Genomic DNA, 21,143 nt, shown 5'->3' with positions numbered 1-21,143 from the left:
CCAATTTTAGTTGTTATCAAAAGATAATCATATTTATATCTAACCCAAATTTATTCTTTTTTAACTTCATATTCATGGGATATTGGGAAAATGTGGTATGTGTGGGAAATTTCAACTTCAGACGATCAAGTCTACACCTTACTACTTGTGAGTGGAAGTAGAAAGAATCAATGAAGAGAAAGAGAGACAGAGAGAGAGAGAGAGGCCATCTACTTGTCCCTACATCACTAAACAAATATTATTATATTTATTTAAAATATTATTTTATTTTATAATATTATTATAATATTATTCAAGCTTAAAGTAATCAAAGTTCACCTCTAATCCAGAAAATTCCAGAATCCCCTGAGTTTCACTTTTGAATCGTTTGTCACGGGAATTTTTTCCAAGATGTGTTATTATTTTCCTTTTACCTTTCCTTCCCCCTAATTTTTAGATTCCCCCTTCTTGTCGTGCTACATTGGTTTCTCAGACTCCTTCAGTAATTGAGGACCCAAGCAGACTAGTCTTTTAGGTTCCAAACTTACTGATTGTTTCCTCTCATAAAAAATTACCTATTGTAGATGAATGGATAAAGAAGATCTGGTATATAAACATACAATAGAATATTATTCAGCCACCGAAAAAACCGAAATCTTACCATTTGCAATGGCATGGCTGGAACTAGAGGGTATTATACTAAGCGAAATAAGTCAATCAGAGAAAGACAATTACATGATTTCACTCATGTGGAATTTAAGGAAAAAAGCAGAGGATCATAAGGGAAGGGAGGGAAAAATAAAAGAAGATGAAATCAGAGAGGGAGATAAACCATGAGAGACTCTTAACCATAGGAAACAAACTGAGGGTTGCTAGAGGGGAGATGGGTGAGGGGATGGGGCAACTGGATGATGGGCATTAAGGACGGCACATGATGACATAAGCACTGGGTGTTACACGCAACTGATGAATCACTGACCTCTATCTCTGAAATTAATAATACACTATATGTTAATTAATTGAATTTAAATAAAATAATTTTTAAAAATTACCTGTCGTGATCCAGTACTCAAACTTCTATTTTTTTCACTATCTACTTAATCTAATGAATAATTCTACCTTTGATGTCGGCTACTGATAATGGCCTAATTTTTATCTTTTCTATATTACGTATGCTATTTAATAGTGGCCCTACTGCCTTAGCAATTGTAGGGACCCTGACGAGTTCTGTGAGTGTGGGGCACTGGGAATGCGAGTTTTAGTTCTGCCCTGTCTATATGACATGGGACAAACCACCAGAGCTTCTGGAAGCTCAGTACGCTCACCTAAACTTTAGAGTACTACTGATTTCACTGACGGGTTGTCAAGCCCATGTGCACAAGGACTGCAGAATTCCGAGACAATTGATATTAAGTGTGTAAAAATGCTTAACAATTAAAAAGCGCTGTAGAAACGTGTGATATCATTATTATTACTACTACTATCATTCTAGTTAGTTTAACATAACTTTTCAAAGAGATAACACTCTTCAGAAGGAAAACGTATTAAAAGCAGGCTTTTAGTAACTCCTGAAAACTTGAGGAAAACCTTCCCTATTGGAGTCCTTTTTAAAATTTTTCTTCTACTTTAAGAAACGATGACTAGTTACATAAAATGCTATAGGAATCTGCTTATGATGGGCTGATTGTTATTGACGAATAAATAAAATAAGAGAGATTTACAAAGGAAAAAGAAAAAAGTCAGTAAGATGTTGAATGTTAAATGTCTTTCTTAGTTATCTTTTCATCTTCCCATTATGTTTATATATGTGTTTCATACTTTCAAAACAAAATAGACTTGTGAAGATTAAGAAAGCTATAGAAATTGTGAAATTTAAAAAATCATTAATATCAAATCTTTATGGATCATTGATCTAAAAAAAGTTGTGTGCTGTATTTATGCACTATATATATAATGAACTATATATAATAAACAAAAGTTCCTTAACCAGTATCTGCTCCTTGACATTTTCTTCCTAAGATTTTCCTTTTGTTGGTTCATTTCTAATAAATAGATGTCTCTGACAAATCTAGCTTTAATCTTCATAACAGGTACATATGCTAAGAAACATTCCAGAACGAAGGAGGAGGAGGAGGAGGAAAGGGAAGTTTCAAAAAAATGACTTGTTTATTTGGGGGAGGATAAAAATGTAAATCTAAATGTTCCCTTTACCTCAGTCAAATAGTCACAAAATATTCACAAAATATTTTAAACACAAGTTAAGCCACTGGGGAAAACAGTTTTCAAGAGTCTGTTACCTACTTATTAATATCCAATACCCAACAAGGAAAGTTAGCAAATAAGACAGCATGTGTTGAAACTGCTCTAGATGGATTTCAACATTTGTGGCATGTTTATATTTTTACAGGATGTGACTCAAAATTTGCTTTGAAGTATTTTGCATTTCTTACGGTAATAAGGAAAAAAGTTCTGTTTTCATCCAATTCTCCATTAATATTTAGATAAAGCCACAATTTTCTCTTTGATCTACCAAAAATACAATCTTAAAAAATATTATTTAGGGAATGTGCATCTAAAATATCATCTGACTTTTTTTAAATCCATGTTTTCTTCATAATAAATCAGCTGTTGTATAGAAATTATGTTCAGGGTCCTGATACTAATTTATTTCTCCATGTATTGTTTATAATCTGCATGCTTCCAAAAAGAATTAAATAGTTATTTTTGACATTAAATATAATTGTAGAATTTTTAAGAACCCAAAATCTAATGAATGATAAGTGAAAACAAATAAAGTGGGCTTAGAACAAATTTTTGCTTTAGGATCACTATGTGAACACTGAAAAAAGAAAGCAAAAATCTCTCACAGGCAGCTTGAAATCACTGAGAAGTTTTCTTTCCGTCTTTGGGTTATTAGGTATTACTAAGCAAGCCAAATACCGTGGGCACGATCTATCTTGATTTTAGAAAGTGATTATTAGGAAAAGAATCTAGTGATATTCTTTTACATATGAGGGAGATACACGGACTTTGGTGAAATTCACAGGGGAATTAAAAAAAATGTTTGCCAAAAGTAATGAATGAAACATTCTCACAACCTGAAGGATGACATGCTTTTTTCATCATGAGATTATCAAAACATACTGAATTTTATAAATGTCAGAAATTTCCTTTAAAAAAGTTAGTAAAACCCCAGATTATAATCCAAAGATAATATTTGATCAAGTGCATACCCCATGATACTCTCTGATGTGGGAACATTATCCGGAACCCTGGGCTTGGTTGTGGCAGAACCCACACTTTACAGGGGACTTGGCAAACAAGGATATGCTCAGAGAAAAGTATTAGAGGTACTGAAGTCTTTGAAAACGACACAATATAAGAATTTGTTGAAAGAACAGATTGTGTTTGGGCTGAAAAAAAGTCTTGGATGAGAGATGCTAACGGCTTTTAATATCTGAAGATCACTTAAGAGGAAGGAGAGAGGCCTCAGAAGAAACAAATCCTAATAGTTGGTTCTCAGACTTTTGCCTCCAGGACTGTGTGAAATAAATTTCTGTTGTGTAAGCCACTTACTCTGTGGTGCTTTCCTACAGCAGCCCTAGCAAGCTAATACAGAGACTATCGTAGTACATAAACCCAGTTTAAATATTAAATTTAAGGTCATGCCTGATTGCACAGTCATTTTTACAGCAACTCAAAATCTTTTATAAACTTCACACTTAGAATTCACATGCAGATTTTATTTTTTCTGTGTTTATTCTTTTAACATTAAATTTCATCGACAAGCTTAAACCTAACGGGTTTTGTCTCAGTATACTCCATTGAAGAGATCTACTTTAACAAAAAATAGCACAAGGACTTTATAACCAATAACAGCAAGTTTAAGTTATATGTAAACTTTCAGGATATGCAAAATATTCATTTTTATCAAGATGTGTATAGTTAACGAAGTTTAGAATGGCAGCTCATAATCTTTGAGAATATTCATGTGCATAAACCAGCAGTTAATAATAGCAAAACTTAGCTTTTCCTAACTCATTCAAATCTTCTGGCCCCTGGGCGCCTGGGTGGCTCAGTCGGTTAAGTGCCTGGCTTCAGCTCAGGTCATGATCCCAGGGTGCTGGGATTGAATCCTGCATGGGCGCCCTGCTCAGCGGGGAGTCTGCTTCTCCCTCTGCTGCACCCCACCAACCCCCTCCCCCCGCTTGTTCTCTCTTGCATGCGCTCTCTCTCTCTCTGAAATAAACTAAATAAAATCTTAAAACTAAAAAAATCTTCTTCCCCAATTGCTGAAAGAGCTTAGTCCAGCCTTTCTCTATACCTGTAATCAAGCTGGCCACCTACTAATACAAGCACTCAGCCCGAAGGTGTGGGATGATATACTGAATGCACATTTGAAACTATTTTTTAATCTAAAGAATATTATTTCCTATTTTAAGATTTTCCTATTGGTAGTATCCAATAGTTTTAGGAATTAAGAAAAAAGTAAGTAAATGAATGTACTTACAGATCCTGTTAATTTAGATGCCTTCTCAAATTCTTCACCTTCTTCCATTAGTGCTTCTTCAGTCCCGGGTAAAGAATCTATTTTTACAAAAAGAATGAATAAATTGTTGTCACATATTGCTTACTAACTCTGTGATATGTAAACGTATTATGAAAAGGATATGAAAGTGACCGAACTGGTTCTTGAAAAATCATAGTGTTTGTGAGTTAAAATAAACAGTAGAATGCTGTTTATTTAATTTAAAGACAACATATGAAAAATGTTAAGTATTTCTAATTGAGAAGGACACAATGAAATAAAAAATGTGTGACAGTTGCAGTTATGTTAGTCAGAGCAAGCCTGTTTTCGGCATATGATTTAGCTAACTGTTGGAACTATTATTAATGTCCAGTTGTTGGCTTGTAATTTTATATTTGTTTGTCTTCTCTCTCAACCATCTTTTTCTTTTCTTTCTTTTTTTCTTTCTTCCTTTTAGGCTACATAATTTAAGATCCAATTTGTGTTCCCTATTAAATGGGATGGAAAATTCTGAAAAGTTTGGAGAAAGGCGCATCCCATGAAATGGTGGTGGGTTTTGCATTTTAAGTATCAAGTGAGAAGTTGTGATTACTTAGCTTGACTAGATTTGAGGAGTGGGTGAGTACTGACTTTTTAATACGTGAATAAAATGATGACAACTCTTTTCATATATCTACTGAGTTACATTAATTATAACAACAAGGATTTCTAAGGGCTATAAACGATTCTGCAATAAGGATAGACATATGGAGCATTAGAAAAAGGCTGTGTTTTAATAACCTTCTATTTGAATTTCAAGAATCAGTTAAGAGGAAAGTATTTTAAATCACTGGAAACTTTTAAAATTGATTTCTTATATTTATTAATATTTGAAAGAGCCATATGAATTCCTCAGGAAGACTTTCCTTCAGATTCACATACATATGGAGGCGGATTTTTTCCACTGTGTAAAATGTACACTCTGGGAAGAAAATCAAAGCATTAAATCCTTCAAATACTTAATGGTCACCTAAGACCAGGGAGACAGTGGAAAACTTAGTGCAAATCCATAATCATAGCTTTTGAACCATGGAGCTCTGTCTCTAATAATTCAGAGTTTTACATTCAAGAAGAAAAATTACTAAGTCCCAGAGCACATAGTTTATCTAGATGTAAATGTAGATTTTTTTTTTAGAACACAGAATTCTTTCCAACATAAAACTAACTTTGGGAGAACAACATACTTTCTTGAGCCATAGATAAATTTTAAAATGTTACCTACCACCCTTCCAAACAGAACAATGACATCCAAAAGAAGCAAATTTTTGTTGATAAAATCAGGATAGATGATGAGAATTACAACAAGTTCAAAAATATTAATCCGTTTATGAAGAATACTTGAACCCCTACCTACTAATACCCCGTTGTAAGGGGGACAATACATTGACTCTTTAAATTAGAATTCATAAATTAGCATAATTGAAGTCCTGCAAGGCTGAATTATATTCTATATGACTATGAGCAAATATTAGTGTAATTTTAGTATTCATTCACTATTTTTTGTTTCACTTATGTATTAAAATTATTAAGTAGAACATTGACTTAATAAATAATAGTAAAATGTTCTATTCTACATTACAAAACAAACTATGTATACAGAAGAAGAAAACCATCCCTCTTGTGGATTTGTTGATTTTTTAAGTTAGAAATACTCACTATTCTCAAGTTTTTCTTGGTGAGTTAATGATTTTATTTATTTTTAAAGATTTTGTTTACTGATTTGAGAGAGATAGAAGGAGCACAAGGAGGGAGAGAGGCAGAGGGAGAGGGTCAAGAGGCCCCCTGATGACTGGGAAGCCCCATGTGGGGCTCTACCCCAGGACCTGAGCTGGTCTGACACGTGCTTAACCAACTGAGCCACCCATGCACCCCCCGTTAATGATTTTAAAGAGTATTGTTATTCTGTTCGATTTTTCTTTTGTATAGATTTTATTTATTTGAGAAGAGAGAGAGAGAGTATGAGCCGTGGGGAGGGGCAGAAGGAGAAGTCAGCTGCTGAAGTCAGATGCTTAAATGACTGAGCCATCCAGGCACCCTGTCATTCTGTTTGATTTTTAATGCATGTATGTATTAATCAATTCATTCATCCATTTATTTGTGTATTTGTATATTCATTTAATTCAATAAGTACTGTATGCCAGGTATTCAACTTGATGCTTTCGAAACAAGTTGAGCAAGATAATTTTCTATGACTCTTTCTCTCTTGGAATATACTTGAACACCTTTACAATATTAATTTTTTAAGAAAAATGAACATTTATAAAGGGAAGCTAGTGGAAACTTCTTATGGTTTTATATTCTGTTCTCTTCTTCTTTTGGTTGAATTCTTCCTGGCTATTGGTGCCATATCCAGTGAGATCTACAATATAGTGAAGTCCATTGTTCAACTTAGCGTAGAAGGATAATGGTGAAGTGCTGCTGGAATATTTGCAAATTTACATATCCATATTAAAAGCTGTTAGAAAGAACCCTTCTTAATGGTCCAAATCTAGTGCCAGAATATCAATCTAATATACCAGTAGGGACAATAGACATCATGAAAATAAAATCTTAATGTTTAATGCTTGGGGGAATACATTCCACATTCCATATTTTAAGTGTTCTGAGTGCATTGCTTATTAGCAATAATTGGTGGATGCATATGTGTAAGCTATTTTGCTCTATTCCAGAACAATTTCTTTATAAAAGTGTACTTACTTACTGTACTTATAAAGTATAAATGATTTTCAAAATACAAGCAATGAACTAACTCTTTGAGCTTTTTTCAATCACATGGAGGGGAAAAATGAGTATCTAAACTTCTCAAATACTAGAATTTATCTAGTCTTTTCATTTTAGAGGAGAACAAATCAAAACAAAGAAAGACAAAGTAATTTTGCCAAAATCTAATAGTATCTGGCAGCACTAGGCTGAGAAACTTAGCCCGTGTGGTTGATAGGGCATGCAGGTAGGAACCTAGAAATCTATACAGTTTATCACAATGTTTGGCTATCTCCAACTTCTTCCTCTCATTAGTTTTACTTTTGCTGTTTATGTCACAACAGGTTTTTTATGCAGAAAGTTATACCTATCCATAGAAATATGTATGTTTGTTGAGTCAAGCTCAATGCGGATGCACAGTTGACATAAAAATCACACCAGCACGTTTGGATAATGCCAAAAATAGTTACTGAATCTAGTGATCGAACAAGTGGAAAAGAATGTACTGAATTAGAAACTTGTATTTTGTAATTTGCTGATTAGGTTTACTAAAATTCTCATGTGAGGAATTCAGGATATAAGCAGTCCAAGAAAGGAACTTACTGAATATTTTCCCCCCCAGTGGGTGCAATTAAGTATAATCAACCACCTATTAGTGATGCTGCATTGTTAAATTTTCCAAAAAATTTAAATTATTAAAATAGTTATTATGCAAATGTGATTGCTGAAGGATATATGTCTCCTTGGTGGATTAGTGGATTCCAGCGGTTTTGACAAAATTAAAAAATAGTAATGGGTCAGTAATTAAATAATATCTGCTTTTTCATCTAGTTTTATACAAGGCATGATGGGGACACAAGAAAACCTCAAGAAGCATATAATCCAATTGAGTGAGAACAACACACAAGAAGTAATTCAAAAACTATTAGGGGAAAAAAGTAAAGGAAACATTGGTGTGGGCTGGACACCAGGGAGACTTGACATGATCTTTTGAGCATAGGATCTGACTAGGCAGAGGGTAGGAGAAAGAATTTACTATGAATCAGGAAAGAATGGCTTAAGTAAAGGTACACATGCAAGACTATCAGTGAAGAGAAGCCAGGCTGACTCCAAACCTAGAATGTCAAGGAATGGCCAACCTGGGTCCTCCATGTCACTAGTGCCACATGGTTCAACTTTCATTGTCAATGTTAAAGGTCGACCATGGGAGTGTGTCATCTCATCATTACTACAAGAGATTTGAGTATAAAGAAACTATTATCATTTCTTGTCTTGTGCTACACTGGCATTGGTTTATGTTCCCACAACACTTTGTTTTCCTTTAAATTTTATTTATTTATCTGAGAGATACAGACTGAGATAGGAACAGAGATAGCGAGAGAGAGCATGAGCTGGAAGGAGAGGGACAAGCAGACTGCCTACTGAGTAGGGATCCTGATGTGGGGCTCAATCCTAGGACCCAGAGATTATGACCTGAGCAGAAGGCAGACACTTAACGGACTAAGCCACCCAGGCACCCCAACACTTTGCTTTTTAATGCTTAATGTTGTTAATATTTGACATCTAAAAAAGTAGATATAGTTGGCCCTTGAATAACACGAGTTTCAACTGTGCCGGTCCTCTTACACATGGATTTCTTTCAATAAATGCAGTGCAGTACTATAAATGTATTTTCCTTATAATTTTCTTAATAACATTTTCTTTTCTCTAGCTTATTTTATTGTAAGAATACAGTATATAACATATATAAAATATGTGTTAATCAACTATTTATATTATTGGTAAGTCTTCTGGTCAACAGTAGGCTATATTAGCAGTTAAGTGTTTGGTGAGTCAAAAGTTACACTCAGATTTTCAACTGTGCAGGGGGTTGGCACCCCTAACCCCTATGTTGGTCAAGGGTCAATTATACAAAAAAAAAAAAAAATATATATATATATATATATATATATATATATATATATATATAGTATATTTAGTTACAAAGCACAATGGTAAACACCTCAAACCACCCCCTAACTTAAGAATTAGAACATTTCCAATAACCTGCATATACCTGTGAGCACCTTCCTTATCCCATCTCCTTGTTTCCCCATCCCCTGAGGATAACCACCATTTTGAGTCTTTCATTCCCTTCTTTAAATATAATTTTATCACTTATGTATATTTTCCTAAAGAATATATTATTTAGATTTTCTAGTTTCTGGCTTTATGAAAATGGTGTTCTATGACTTGCTTTTTTTCCAACCAATATTATGCTTTTAAGACTCATTCAGTTGTGAGCTGAAACTTGCTCCTACCAGATTGGGAGACCCCCTGCCATTTTCAGATCAGTTGCTTTAAATCAGCCACAGTGGTAGTATTTACATCATGAAAAACATCAATCTATAAATCAGGGCTTTCTTTTTCAAAGAAATAGTTGTTAACATTTACCAGCACACCTCTGATTTCATCCATACTATGTGTGTGTGTGGACAAATTCCACAATGTATCCATTTTTCTGTCCACCAGCTTATCGACAAAGGTTGTTCATATTTCATAGTATATGAGACTTGTTTCTCTAAGCTATTCACCCAGAAGTGGAGTTTCTGAGCTTTAGATTATGTGAATATTCAAGATTTTAAAATAATGGAAAACTGTTTCCAAAATTGTTTATGCCCTACCTAGAGTGTATGCATTTCCTTTCATCTCTGTCTTCACCAGCACTTATTTTTGCCAGATTTCCTAATTTACCAAACCAAAGATTGTACAACAGCATCCCTCTCTGGTCTTAATTTGCTTTTCTTTGATTACTAAAGTAGGTAGCATTTTTCATATGTTCATTGATCATTTGTGTTTCCTCTTCTGTGAGATATCTGTTCATATCTGTTGCTTATTTTTCTATTGGTTTGTTGATCTTTATGAAATTGTATGTTGATTATGTATTCTAAATATTAATCTTTAACCAGTGACAAATATATTGCAAATGTATTTTGCACTTTTGTGGTTTATTGATTCACCTATTTCTGGCATCTTTTGATGAATAGGAGTTTTTAACACTCTATAATTGAGTCAAATTTTTTGTTATGTTTGGGATTTTTTTTTCACCTTCTTTAATATGTCCTTCTCTATCCAAATGTAAGGAAAATATTTTCCCATAGCTTCTTTTCTAATTACCTCAACTGCATGTACTGGCCGCATCTAGACAGAACACTGAATGATGAAGCGGTGGTGTATCTTAGACGTCACTGTCATGGCACTATATGTACTTTTTTATTTATGCAGGAATTTTTTGAAGTGCCCTGACATTAACTTAATACACTGTGTCTTTTTTTAAGATTTTATTTATTTATTAGAGAGAGAGAGAGAGCACGAGCCGGGGGAGGAGAGCAAGAGGGAGAAGCACACTCCCCACTGAGCAGGAAACCCTGTGCAGGGTGTGATCTTGGGACTCCAGGATCATGAACCAAGCTGAAGGCAGATGCTTAACCTACCGAGCCACCCAGGCACTCCATAATATGCTGTGTTAAGGAGTTTGAATTGTGTCCTATAGAAAATGGGGTAAAGAAGCAGCTTTATTTTTAGTAAGATAATAAACTAAAAGAGATAAGACAGCACAAGGAGTACCTGTTAACAGGCTTGTTCCAGTAGGCAGAGAAAAAGGACAGAAGTATAAAGGCGGTAGTGTCAGGGAAAATGAAGAGGAGGCTGGTTTGGAGAGGAAATTCACTGCCACATTATGAGACCAATTTAATATAGGGCTGAGATAGAGGGAGGAAAACCAAGTATGGTGTTGACATTTCCACGGGGAAAGTCTGAAGGGATCTATAATGTGAAAATGGGACTACGCAATGTAAGTTACAGAAAGAAGTTGAAAGTAGAGACAAAGTTTGGGGAGGAGCGAACATATAGTTGACCTGTTTGTACCTAAATTAGGCACAGACATTACGAGGCTGCTCCTCAGAATTCACACACCTTGCTTCCTTTTCTCCTTTGCCCTTAACCTTCTGACACACACAGCCCGAGGTATGTATGATTGACCGTTACCATGATTTCATGAAGGGCAAGATGTTTGTTTAGTTTCTTTCTTTCTCTTTCTTTCTTTCTTTCTTTCTTTCTTTCTTTCTTTCTTTCTTTCTTTCTTTCTTTCTTTCTTTCATCTTCAGGTCCCATTCAATTACAGTAAATAATGTTGGATTTAAAACTTACCCAAAGAATCTGGGACTATTTCATCTGGAGAATGAAGTGCTTGTGATGTCTCCTCTGTCCTTTCTGCCAAGTTGTCTCCTTGAAGCCTAAATAATTAAAAATGATCATTGAAACCTCGAATAATGTCGAATTGTGAAATATGAACTATATACTACTGGATGTGACTATGAAATTTTAAACTTAAAATCAGAAATCCTTCTTCAAAGTAGAAATACAGGTTTACTAAAGCCTTTGTCATGTAGTGTTTTTGTTTTTCTAGCCTTTAAGGACAAGTCTTTCATCATCATCATCTTTTTTCCTATATACATGGGAAGAATAAGTCTAGGCTAAATTTGCTTTTCTTCTCAGCCTAACTGGAGGAAGGTTTATAAGCAAATGTCTTCACTAAAACTACAATGGGGAAATGAGTGAAAGAAAAGCAGGAGTCCAACACAGCGGGCTCACCATACTTCTGAATCCAGGGGCATGAGAGGGTTTCCATGATTACACAGAAGTTTATTAAACACAGTTCTTCAAATCAACCAAACTTGAGCTTAAAGACCAGCAGGTCAAGGTAAGTCTCAACAATGGAAGTTAAGATTCCTAATCTGTGTGACTCCCTGGGGTTCTCATAGCCATGGGTCTTCAGGAAGGGAAGACAATATATTTCTGAACTTCCGTGTCCACGTCACTGTAGTGAGATTAGCAATATCTAATTCAAACAGTCTGGATTTATATTATACTGTGAAATCACTCTATCAAAGGAGGTAGAGCTTATTAATAACTGTTGGAACACTGTCCTAAGAATAAACTCTGCTAATATTGGAGGACAATATATCAAATAATCCAGAGATCATAAGTTTCTATCAGTGCCCATATTTTTTTCTTGTATTTACCTGATGGCAAGTGCCCTCATGGGAGAATATTAATAAATGCATAACAAATAGCATTAATATTTTTAAAAATACAAACTCAAGTACAATTCATAATTGTACCGGGCTCAGAAGTTAAACTTTTCAACTGTTTTACATCTTTGCTTTTATATGCCACTGTAGAATCACCTACTAAATTGCATTTTGCTTTTGCATATTCAAGCACATATGCATGACTTTTTACCTTTTGTGTAACTATAAATACTATAAATTATGTTTTCATCTTTATTCTTTTAATGTTAAATTAATATTAATATTAAATTCTGCACATTTTTGTGCATATTATATGCTAGTGGCTACATTATTACCTTCTACACATGAAACCATATTTACTGTATTATATAAGCTAACTAAAGAATTGTCAAAAGTAATTTCCTGATAGTTATAACACTTTTTAGTCAAATATGTACATTTTATACTTTTTTTGATTGATTTTATACTTTGAATTAATTTTCAAAATTTTAGTTTGAAAGAACAACATCACTTTTAAATGATTTAGCTACATCTCAAACCTGTCCAATTATTTCTTCTTATTTTGTTTATTTCTAATAATTAGAATAAATACTTTGTTAATCTGCAAGATCAAATAGTCTTTTCACATTTTCTTTGTCTAAGTCCATTTCATCAAATTTTCAAAGAGAAAGTATATAGAAACATGAAATACTGAAAGGTGTCAGTAAAAAGTATTATTAAAAATTGGCAACGAACTCCAACACATTTGGGTATTTCAAATTAGGTTAAAAACCTAAATGGAAAATAAATCTCCAACAAAGGCAGAAAGAAAGAAACAAGAAATAAAAACTAAGTTGTAAATTTCTTTTTGTTCATTGCAAGCCTCAATAAGAAAGATTTATTTTGTGTTTATTAATATGCTCAGTAATAACCCTGATGTTGTAGAGAAGTAAATAAATTACAACTGATCCTGATTTCACAGACTTCTCAATTTAGCTGAGTCAAAAAGACAAATGACCATGAAAACAACCCAACAAATTGGGTGGCCTTGAAGCTGGCTCATCTTTGTCCAAACACTGCCCTCCAGATACCTTACGAGTTGGATTTACCGTGACTTGGCAGCAACTCCATTAAGGAATGCTTCACAGCCCTGCTATCCTTGAGTGCTCCGCCAAGGTTTCCCAAACTGTAATCCACACAGCACTACTTCTGTAAGAGGTTAATAGGCACTATGCAAACAAGGGTTATGTGGGCAAGTCCGGGAAATACAGTCTTAGCAAAAGTTCAATCTTTTTTTTTTCTTTACACTACAAGAGTTTTACTTATACTACCAAAACTTTTCTCTTTGCTTTCTAAAACTCCTTTTCCATATTAAACGCTCTCTTATAGTCTCAGTACCTAAACAAAATGTTTCCTGTTCCACCTTGTCGTCACTGAAACCCTTTTCTAAGAACATTACATCCTTTTTTCTTCTAAGAATATGAGGTGCCTCCTCTCCAAAGAAGGCTGCCTAATCCCTCAACCTCAGCTAACACAGGATTAGAAATATTCACCTTCCTTCTTTCTGCCTGTGGAGACTTTGCTCAGAATCAAAGTTTTCGTCTTCAACTCAAGCATCATTATCACCTTGAATGATTTCTGTGTTCTTGTGTATCTACCCACTAATTTCAAAGTCTCTTGATCTCAGATCTGGAGCTCTTCCCTTCTACTTCACCTTCCCTTGCCCAAGGACAGTTAACCCAGGATTGCTCCATGTCAGCAATCTTTAAATCCAATGTTCTGTTCTCTGACAACAAACTCACCTCCTTTAGGCTCTTTCACAAATTCACTTTCCTTAACATTTTCTCTTCAGTCAAATATGGATCCCAATTTCTATTTTCTCCCAGTACCTGGCTTCCCCTCATTCCAGTGCTGTCCAACTCAGCTGGGACTTGCGTTCTCCTCAGTTCCCATGCACCTACATCCTCCTGTCATTACTGACCAACCAGACCCTAATCCTGTATTAATCCATCATTTTCCTACACATGTGCACCTGGAACAATGTGAGAGAAAATCGGACACTCCCGGATTGGTGAGTAAAAGTCAATGGTTTCCAACTTTAAACTTGGGCTTCTTGGCTTCTTGGTTGTTTTTCTTCCGTTCCTTCCAAAGTCTTTACAAAATTTTTATCTCTTTTTTAGGTCACCTAGAAAAATGATATATTAGGGAAGAAAGATATGCTAGTCCCCCTCACACAGCACCTAGAGAATTATCTTCACGCCAGCTAGTATTCACCACCTTTCCAATTCACGAAGATAGAGACCCTCTCTCCTGTGTAAGGCTCAGACCATCCATTTAGGCTGGTGATTTGGATCTCCTCATCTCGTCTCTCTTGGACCTTAATTTATTTTATCCATTACTATTCGTTCTGTTCATCTCCACTGCTCATTTCCCACAGCATAGAAGCAAGCTCATTTCTCTTTCAGCCTTAAAAAAAAAAAAAACAAACACAAAACAAAATCCGTCCCATAATTATCTCAAACATCTAACTGTTGCTTTTTCTTGCTCATTCTTCTTTGAGCCAAACTCTTTAAATATTCTTCATTCATTGCCTTTGTTTCCATAGTTTTCATTCATTCCTCAACCTATTTTAATTTGGTTTGTGTCTCTGCCATTCTGAAATGACTGTCTGATCTAACTTCCATACAAAACAGGAACTTTTCAAACCTTGTTCTTATTTAACTTTCAACTATACTTTGTATGAACACTCTTTTCCCACTCTCTTTTATACCGTTTCTCTGAATCAGCTCATTTACTCATGGTTTTAATCACATATAGATTGACTTTTTTATTTTTTATTTTTTTTATTTTTTAAGATTTTATTTATTTATTCGACAGAGATAGAGACAGCCAGCGAGAGAGGGAACACAAGCAGGGGGAGTGGGAGAGGAAGAAGCAGACTCATAGCAGAGGAGCCTGATGTGGGGCTCGATCCCATAACGCCGGGATCACGCCCTGAGCCGAAGGCAGACGCTTAACCGCTGTGCCACCCAGGCGCCCCAGATTGACTTTTTTAGAGCCTTATCTTGAGTCCTCAGCTCAAGACTGGTGTAGCCATATTTTTGCAGGACATTTTACCTGGATGTACCAAAAGCATCACAAAGGCAACATGTCTGAAAGCAAACTCATTTTCATCATCACCCTGTCTTGCTAATCAATCCCAGTGGTGCTAATTATGCCTCCTAAGGAGATTTCCTGAATCCATCACTTCTTCTTTATACACTACTATAATTCTGCTGCTCATTTTTATTCACCTGGATTATTATGTAGTGTCCACACTGATGGTCATACTTAGAAACTTGCCCTTCAAAAATCCATTTCCATATGGCTACCAGAATGTTCAAAACAAATCCAAACATATTACTCTTATGATTTAAATATTTTAGTGCAAGAGATCTTAACATGAGTATTTTTAGAGGGTCCATGGGCTGGTTTTAGGGGAATCACAATAATTCACAATGAATAGAATGAAAGTTTTTGGCAGATGTGCTCTTTTTGGACAGGGAGACAGTAACTTTAACCAGGTTTACAAAATAATCCTTGACTCAGAAAAGTTTAAGAGCTACCATTTTTACTAGCTTCTCATCACCTGCAAGATGAGTTATGGTTTCCTTACCAAGTCATTTGAGTCTCTCTATTGCACAACCCCTACCTGTCTCTGCAAATTCATCTTCTTTGATTTTTATACTCCATAAACTCCACTGCTTTTACTTTTTTGCAGATATTTGGTTATTAAGTCTCTAGACTATCGTATAATTATCTTTGGCATGACTTACTTTCCCCCCTTTTACTATCTGGAATAATCCTAGTTTTTCATTCTAGAGTCTCTTTTCAGAAGCTTTTCTTCCAGAAGTCTTATCATCTATACAAAACGTTACCACTGCTCTTGTTTAACTATATTTTAATTGTCTGTTTAGACATCTGTTTGTCAATACACTCCAAGTGCCTTAAAGGCAGGAATTTTATTTTTCATATTTGTATCCCTAAAACCTAGCTTAGGTTGAGTTTGATACATTGTAAGCTCTAAAAGAGATTTCTTAAGGCATTTTTTAATGATTAGCTCACCTTGGGGATAAGGATGGGAAAACAGGCACACAGTATATATGAAGAATTTTCTACAGAACACTGTAGTAGAGTTACATTTCCTTGAAAAGAGGTAACACTATCCTGTGTATATTTAGGGTTAAGCAGTTCTTAGCCTGGTTCTCCCTAATGCAGAACATGAGACAGAGGCTTATGTGCCAGTGCTTGTATGATCTGGGGGGCAGGAGTAAAATGCAAAAGGAGAGAAAGCCAATACAAGGACGTGTTATTGAGCCAGCCTCTGTACAGATGGCTGCTGCACAATCCCACAAAAATTCTGAGGATCCTTATGAAACGTGTCCACTTGAAGGACAAAAGGGTAAAGAATTTATCCATAGGCTCCTGGTCAATGGTGATCCTTGAGCCCTGATAATCCTGAACCTATAAATTGCATATACATTAGTACTGAGTGATTCTCATTGGTCATCCCAGGGCAGGAAATGAGATATAAAAGGTACTAGCAAAAGTGAGATGCTAAAGATTGCATGGGCACAAAGCTGGTTGCTACAGTTAGAAATATGAGCAGATATAGTTGTTAATAAGAAGTATGTGAAATGACATACAAGTGGGGCTGATAATGACAGTAAATGTGCTTGGCTTTAAAAGAAATCAATCAGATTTAATTTTATATTGACCAGTGAGACCTGGCTAGAGGAAATGCTATTATTATACCTATTAGTATATTCTATCTGTGAGTTTGTGAGTCAACAATCATCTTCCATTGACTCAGTCTTGATAGTGACTGATCCAATGAAAGACTGCATGCTCAGAGACTGTTATAATGTCTATCACAGAGCCTATCATGGTACCAGGCACATGTATGTGATCAATAGATATTGGTTAAGTAAATGTTATCAAAAAGTCCCTGGGTCTTACAAAATCAATTTAAGGAAGATGGACCAGTCAAGAAAAGGAAGGCTGACACTCATTTAGGAGATTAGTAGCTATAGCAGTGGCTCAAATTTTGGTGTTTGTGGATGTTTTGAGATTCAGTTGATCCCAATGTCTCATTCTGTAAGAAGAAACAAGGAAAACCAAAAACAGGGACAAATAGCAGCCTAGTCCTAGTCCAAAATGGTCAGTAAAAACATACTACTCCATATCCATTCAGAGGAGGAAATTTTGAATATTGTAGCAGCAGGAGAATAGAAAAGATGATTAGTGCCACTTCTCTTTTATACTTAAAAAACAAAATCCAAAACACTCAAAAAGGAGACATATTTCCCTTTTCTTTAAATCTCTGCTATTAAGTGTCAATCCAGTTGAACTCTGTGATGTGATGAGAGAAGATTCAAATAAGTGAATTCTTACTTTTTCGCTTTGGCCTAGGAGACACTCAAATTCGTGAGCGGTCATCTTTCTGTTTTTATGTTATTATGCTATATATTACATATTTTAATCTTCTCTGAATACTTTCTGGAAGAAAGTAGTATCTACCTATAACTAGAATGGACACTTATCAAATGTTTCTCTGAACCAAGAATTGAATACACTATGGTATGCCTGAAATTAAATGCCAACCCTAAGATTTTTAGCCTGTATAGTTCAGAGGACATGATAAACAAAATCTGGATTAATTGGAGAAGCATTAATAGAGTAGGTGGTATTTGAACTGAGCTTTGATAAGGCTAACGTTTGATTAGGCAAAGAAAAAAAAGAGAGAGAGAGAGAGAGATAGGTATAGCTGAGGCTAGGTGAAGCAGAACTTTATACAATGTTATCTAGAAATTTGATGCTGAAATTCCTAGTCTTCTTCCCTGATGAAAATGGAAGCCAGTGGAGGGTTGAAGCAGAGTGACATGATCAGACTTCTGCTCTGAGAAGAATGCACTGTGTTGAGCACAGACTGTAGGGGGGCAATGATTTGTTGGGGATTAAGTGGAATTTAGTTGGGGACATAAAAATGTAAAATGAATTTTAGACATATAGGTAGAGGTGGAGATGCTGAAAAGACTGTGTGGAGCTGTGGAGGGAGGCTTGTCCTTTCTGGATTCTAAAACCTCTACAAAGGACTTCAGAATACGATACACTATTTAGGTCAGCTGTTTTGAAGAATATGATATTCTGTTTCATGGGAAAATAAATAATATATCATAATAAATGTCAATTAGAGCAAGTGAACCACAATAAACAGTTTCAGTTTTCAGAAATTTTGAACCATTTTCTTCAAACGGTTAGAAATGAACTTATCTTCCCCCTCCAAAGTCTGCTTTTAATTCACAAAAGCCGCTTTCATAGTATCAGTCACCAAGTTATTTCTAAGTCTCCTTCTAAACGTTAATATTCCATTTTAGGATTCCAGTATGTCTCCAGAATTATTTTTTGAGAAAAGTTCTAACAACTTACTGTCACTCACTCAATTTTGAAGTCTTAAAAAAGCCAAAATTGTCATCAACATCAAAAATTTATTGGGGACCTTCAAAGGCCAAGCTCTCCACTGAGCCCACAATCTGGCATGAGACCTGCATGGATTTGCATGATCTTTCTAATTTCTTTGCAAGCTTTCGTGAAGTCAGAGACCAGGCCTGAGATTCCTGACACAACTGGGGCCTCGTATATTCATTTGCCTTTGTGCCCCCTTGAATAACGACATCATTTCAACGGCATTTCTCTGAATTCACTAAATGCTTACTGTAATTGCTTTTCTATCCTACAGCTGCTGGTCTAGGGAACTTTGCTGTCCTCCTCCCTAAGTTCTTCAGGGAATTACCTGGACCTTTTTCCTCCCATACTCCTTTCCAAACCCGCAGACACAACTCCGGCATTCTCCCTTACTCCTGGCCATTCCGGTTTGACCCTCTGGTGAGGTGAATGGTCGGCTTACTGTGACTCGGGCCCTTTGCCACCATCTCTCTGACTCCTCAGCAGCCTTCTCTGGACCTCCAACACAGGTCTACCCCCCAGAGCCTCCAGCATATACTCCTTCCAGCCATCCCTCGATTTCCCTCATCTTGGCATAGTCATTTTAAAATCTTCCTTCCAGAATTCATCTGAGACACTCATGTTCTTTCTTGACTCTGTTTGTTTAGGTCACGTGAGGATAAGTAACAAGGTAACAAGATGAAGCACCTTTCTCCTGAAAGCAGAAGGCGGGAGAATAACATCCTCCTTCACCAGAGGGCTTCCCTTAAATATTGCTTTTTAAATTCTCTCCCTCATTCGCAAGAACCTCTGAACGTTAGCCTCTAAAATAGAAGGATTGATGGTAACACAGAGATAAAAACCACGCTCTTTCCTGCTAAATTTTCCTTTTAACTTCCTATCTCCTGAAAATGAGCTATGGGTCTGCAAACTCTGTAACTCTCTGTCAAAGGTAGAGTGCTCTCCTGCGGGGCCAGTTGCAGACATGTAGCTGCCATAGGTGGCCTCTAATCTGGGCTGCTAATTACTCTCCTGGCAGAGGCTTAAGAATTTGAAAGCTAAATCTGAGGAAAGCACACGTGGAAAATAGATATTTTGTTTTCGGTCTCCTCTGCTTTGTCTCAACTCAAAGGTACAAATGTCAACGCGAAGTCAGGTGGAGAAGATCAGGCATGGAGCAGGATTGATTCTCAGACACTTTGCGACTACTAGAGCAGTTTCCAGGCAGATGTGACCAGAATGTGGGCCACGGACTCCCACATCTTGGCCAGATTATTACACTCACAAAGGACAGCAGTGGAGGCACTCCAACCGTCCGGAAACTGAGGTGGCCAAGACAAAGGATTAAAATCAAATTGCCAGACAGCTCTGGAGCTAAAGAAACATCAAGAGAAAGCAGCCAAATACAGAAGGTCTGATCCAGAGGCAGCTCTGGGCATTGGAATCCTCAGGCTTCCTCCAACACAGCATTCATGCACATTTTTAACCCGATTTCATGTCTACCATCTGGCAAAGTGAAGGTATGCTTTCGGTCTGCCATTATCCCTAGAGAGGACCCTTTTAAAAATATATCTAAGCAAAATAGGCAATTAAGGTGCTTATTTGACTTTGTAGACCAGTGGTTCTCAATTTCTAGTATGCATTAGACTCCCCTAGAGGACCTTAAAACCCAGATTGCTGGGCTCTATCTATAGAGTTTCTGATTCAGAAGGTCTGGATTACAGCCCAAGGATTTCTGTTTCTACGAAGTTCCCAGGTGGCGCTGATACTGATGGCCAGGGGACTGTCCTCTCTGTAGTGCCTCCTTTCTTCACAGCTACACAAGGAGATGGCTTCTCCCATCCATTCTCAAGGTGGTCATAGTATTGTGCCAAACCTCGAACACCAAAAATAGAGAAGGATCTACCAGGGGATGTTAGTATTTTTCCTACTCGAACTTACTGGGTATTGACTTTTTTAGCTGAACACTAAACTTTATTCCCAGGCATGTATGATTCCATCTTAATGAGGTTAAAAATCCAAGTCAGATTCCTCTTGAGCTCAGGATGCTATATACTTAGCCCAAGTCAGAGAATTGCCTGGTCAGCAGGCATCTAGGTCAGTGGCTGCTGTGTGAGGTCTTTTTAAAGAGCTGATTTCTAACAGGTTGAAAAATGGGATTGTGTGGGGAGTCAAAACACCCTTTTGGAAAACTGCCAAAACTTTTGTTTCTTCCTTAGCCATTCCTTTCTTTAATCAGAGACCCTTACTCACAGTACTAAACCAGAAGGCTGCCTCACACATGTACCTGACAGAAGTCCACCTCCTCTCTCCTATATCCCCCTGGAAGCATCTGTTAGATGGCGGAGTTCTTCTGTATGGAG

General features: G+C 36.2%; 1 protein-coding gene across 1 annotated transcript in view; it reads right to left on the bottom strand.

Annotated features, from left to right (window-relative positions):
- LOC130542959 (uncharacterized protein C8orf34-like) overlaps positions 1–21,143 on the bottom strand; it is a 108,992-nt gene that overhangs the window by 48,151 nt on the left and 39,698 nt on the right. Inside the window, exons 3-4 of the mRNA XM_057308163.1 lie at positions 11,435–11,520; positions 4,490–4,566 (exon numbers count right to left, since the gene is read on the bottom strand). Of these exons, the coding sequence (XP_057164146.1) occupies positions 4,490–4,566; positions 11,435–11,520 (163 nt within the window). The remainder of the gene's footprint in view (positions 1–4,489; positions 4,567–11,434; positions 11,521–21,143) is intronic.

The sequence above is a fragment of the Ursus arctos genome, unplaced genomic scaffold (assembly GCF_023065955.2).
Source record: "Ursus arctos isolate Adak ecotype North America unplaced genomic scaffold, UrsArc2.0 scaffold_6, whole genome shotgun sequence".
Lineage (NCBI taxonomy): Eukaryota > Metazoa > Chordata > Mammalia > Carnivora > Ursidae > Ursus > Ursus arctos.
This window is presented reverse-complemented; position numbering and strand designations above follow the sequence as displayed.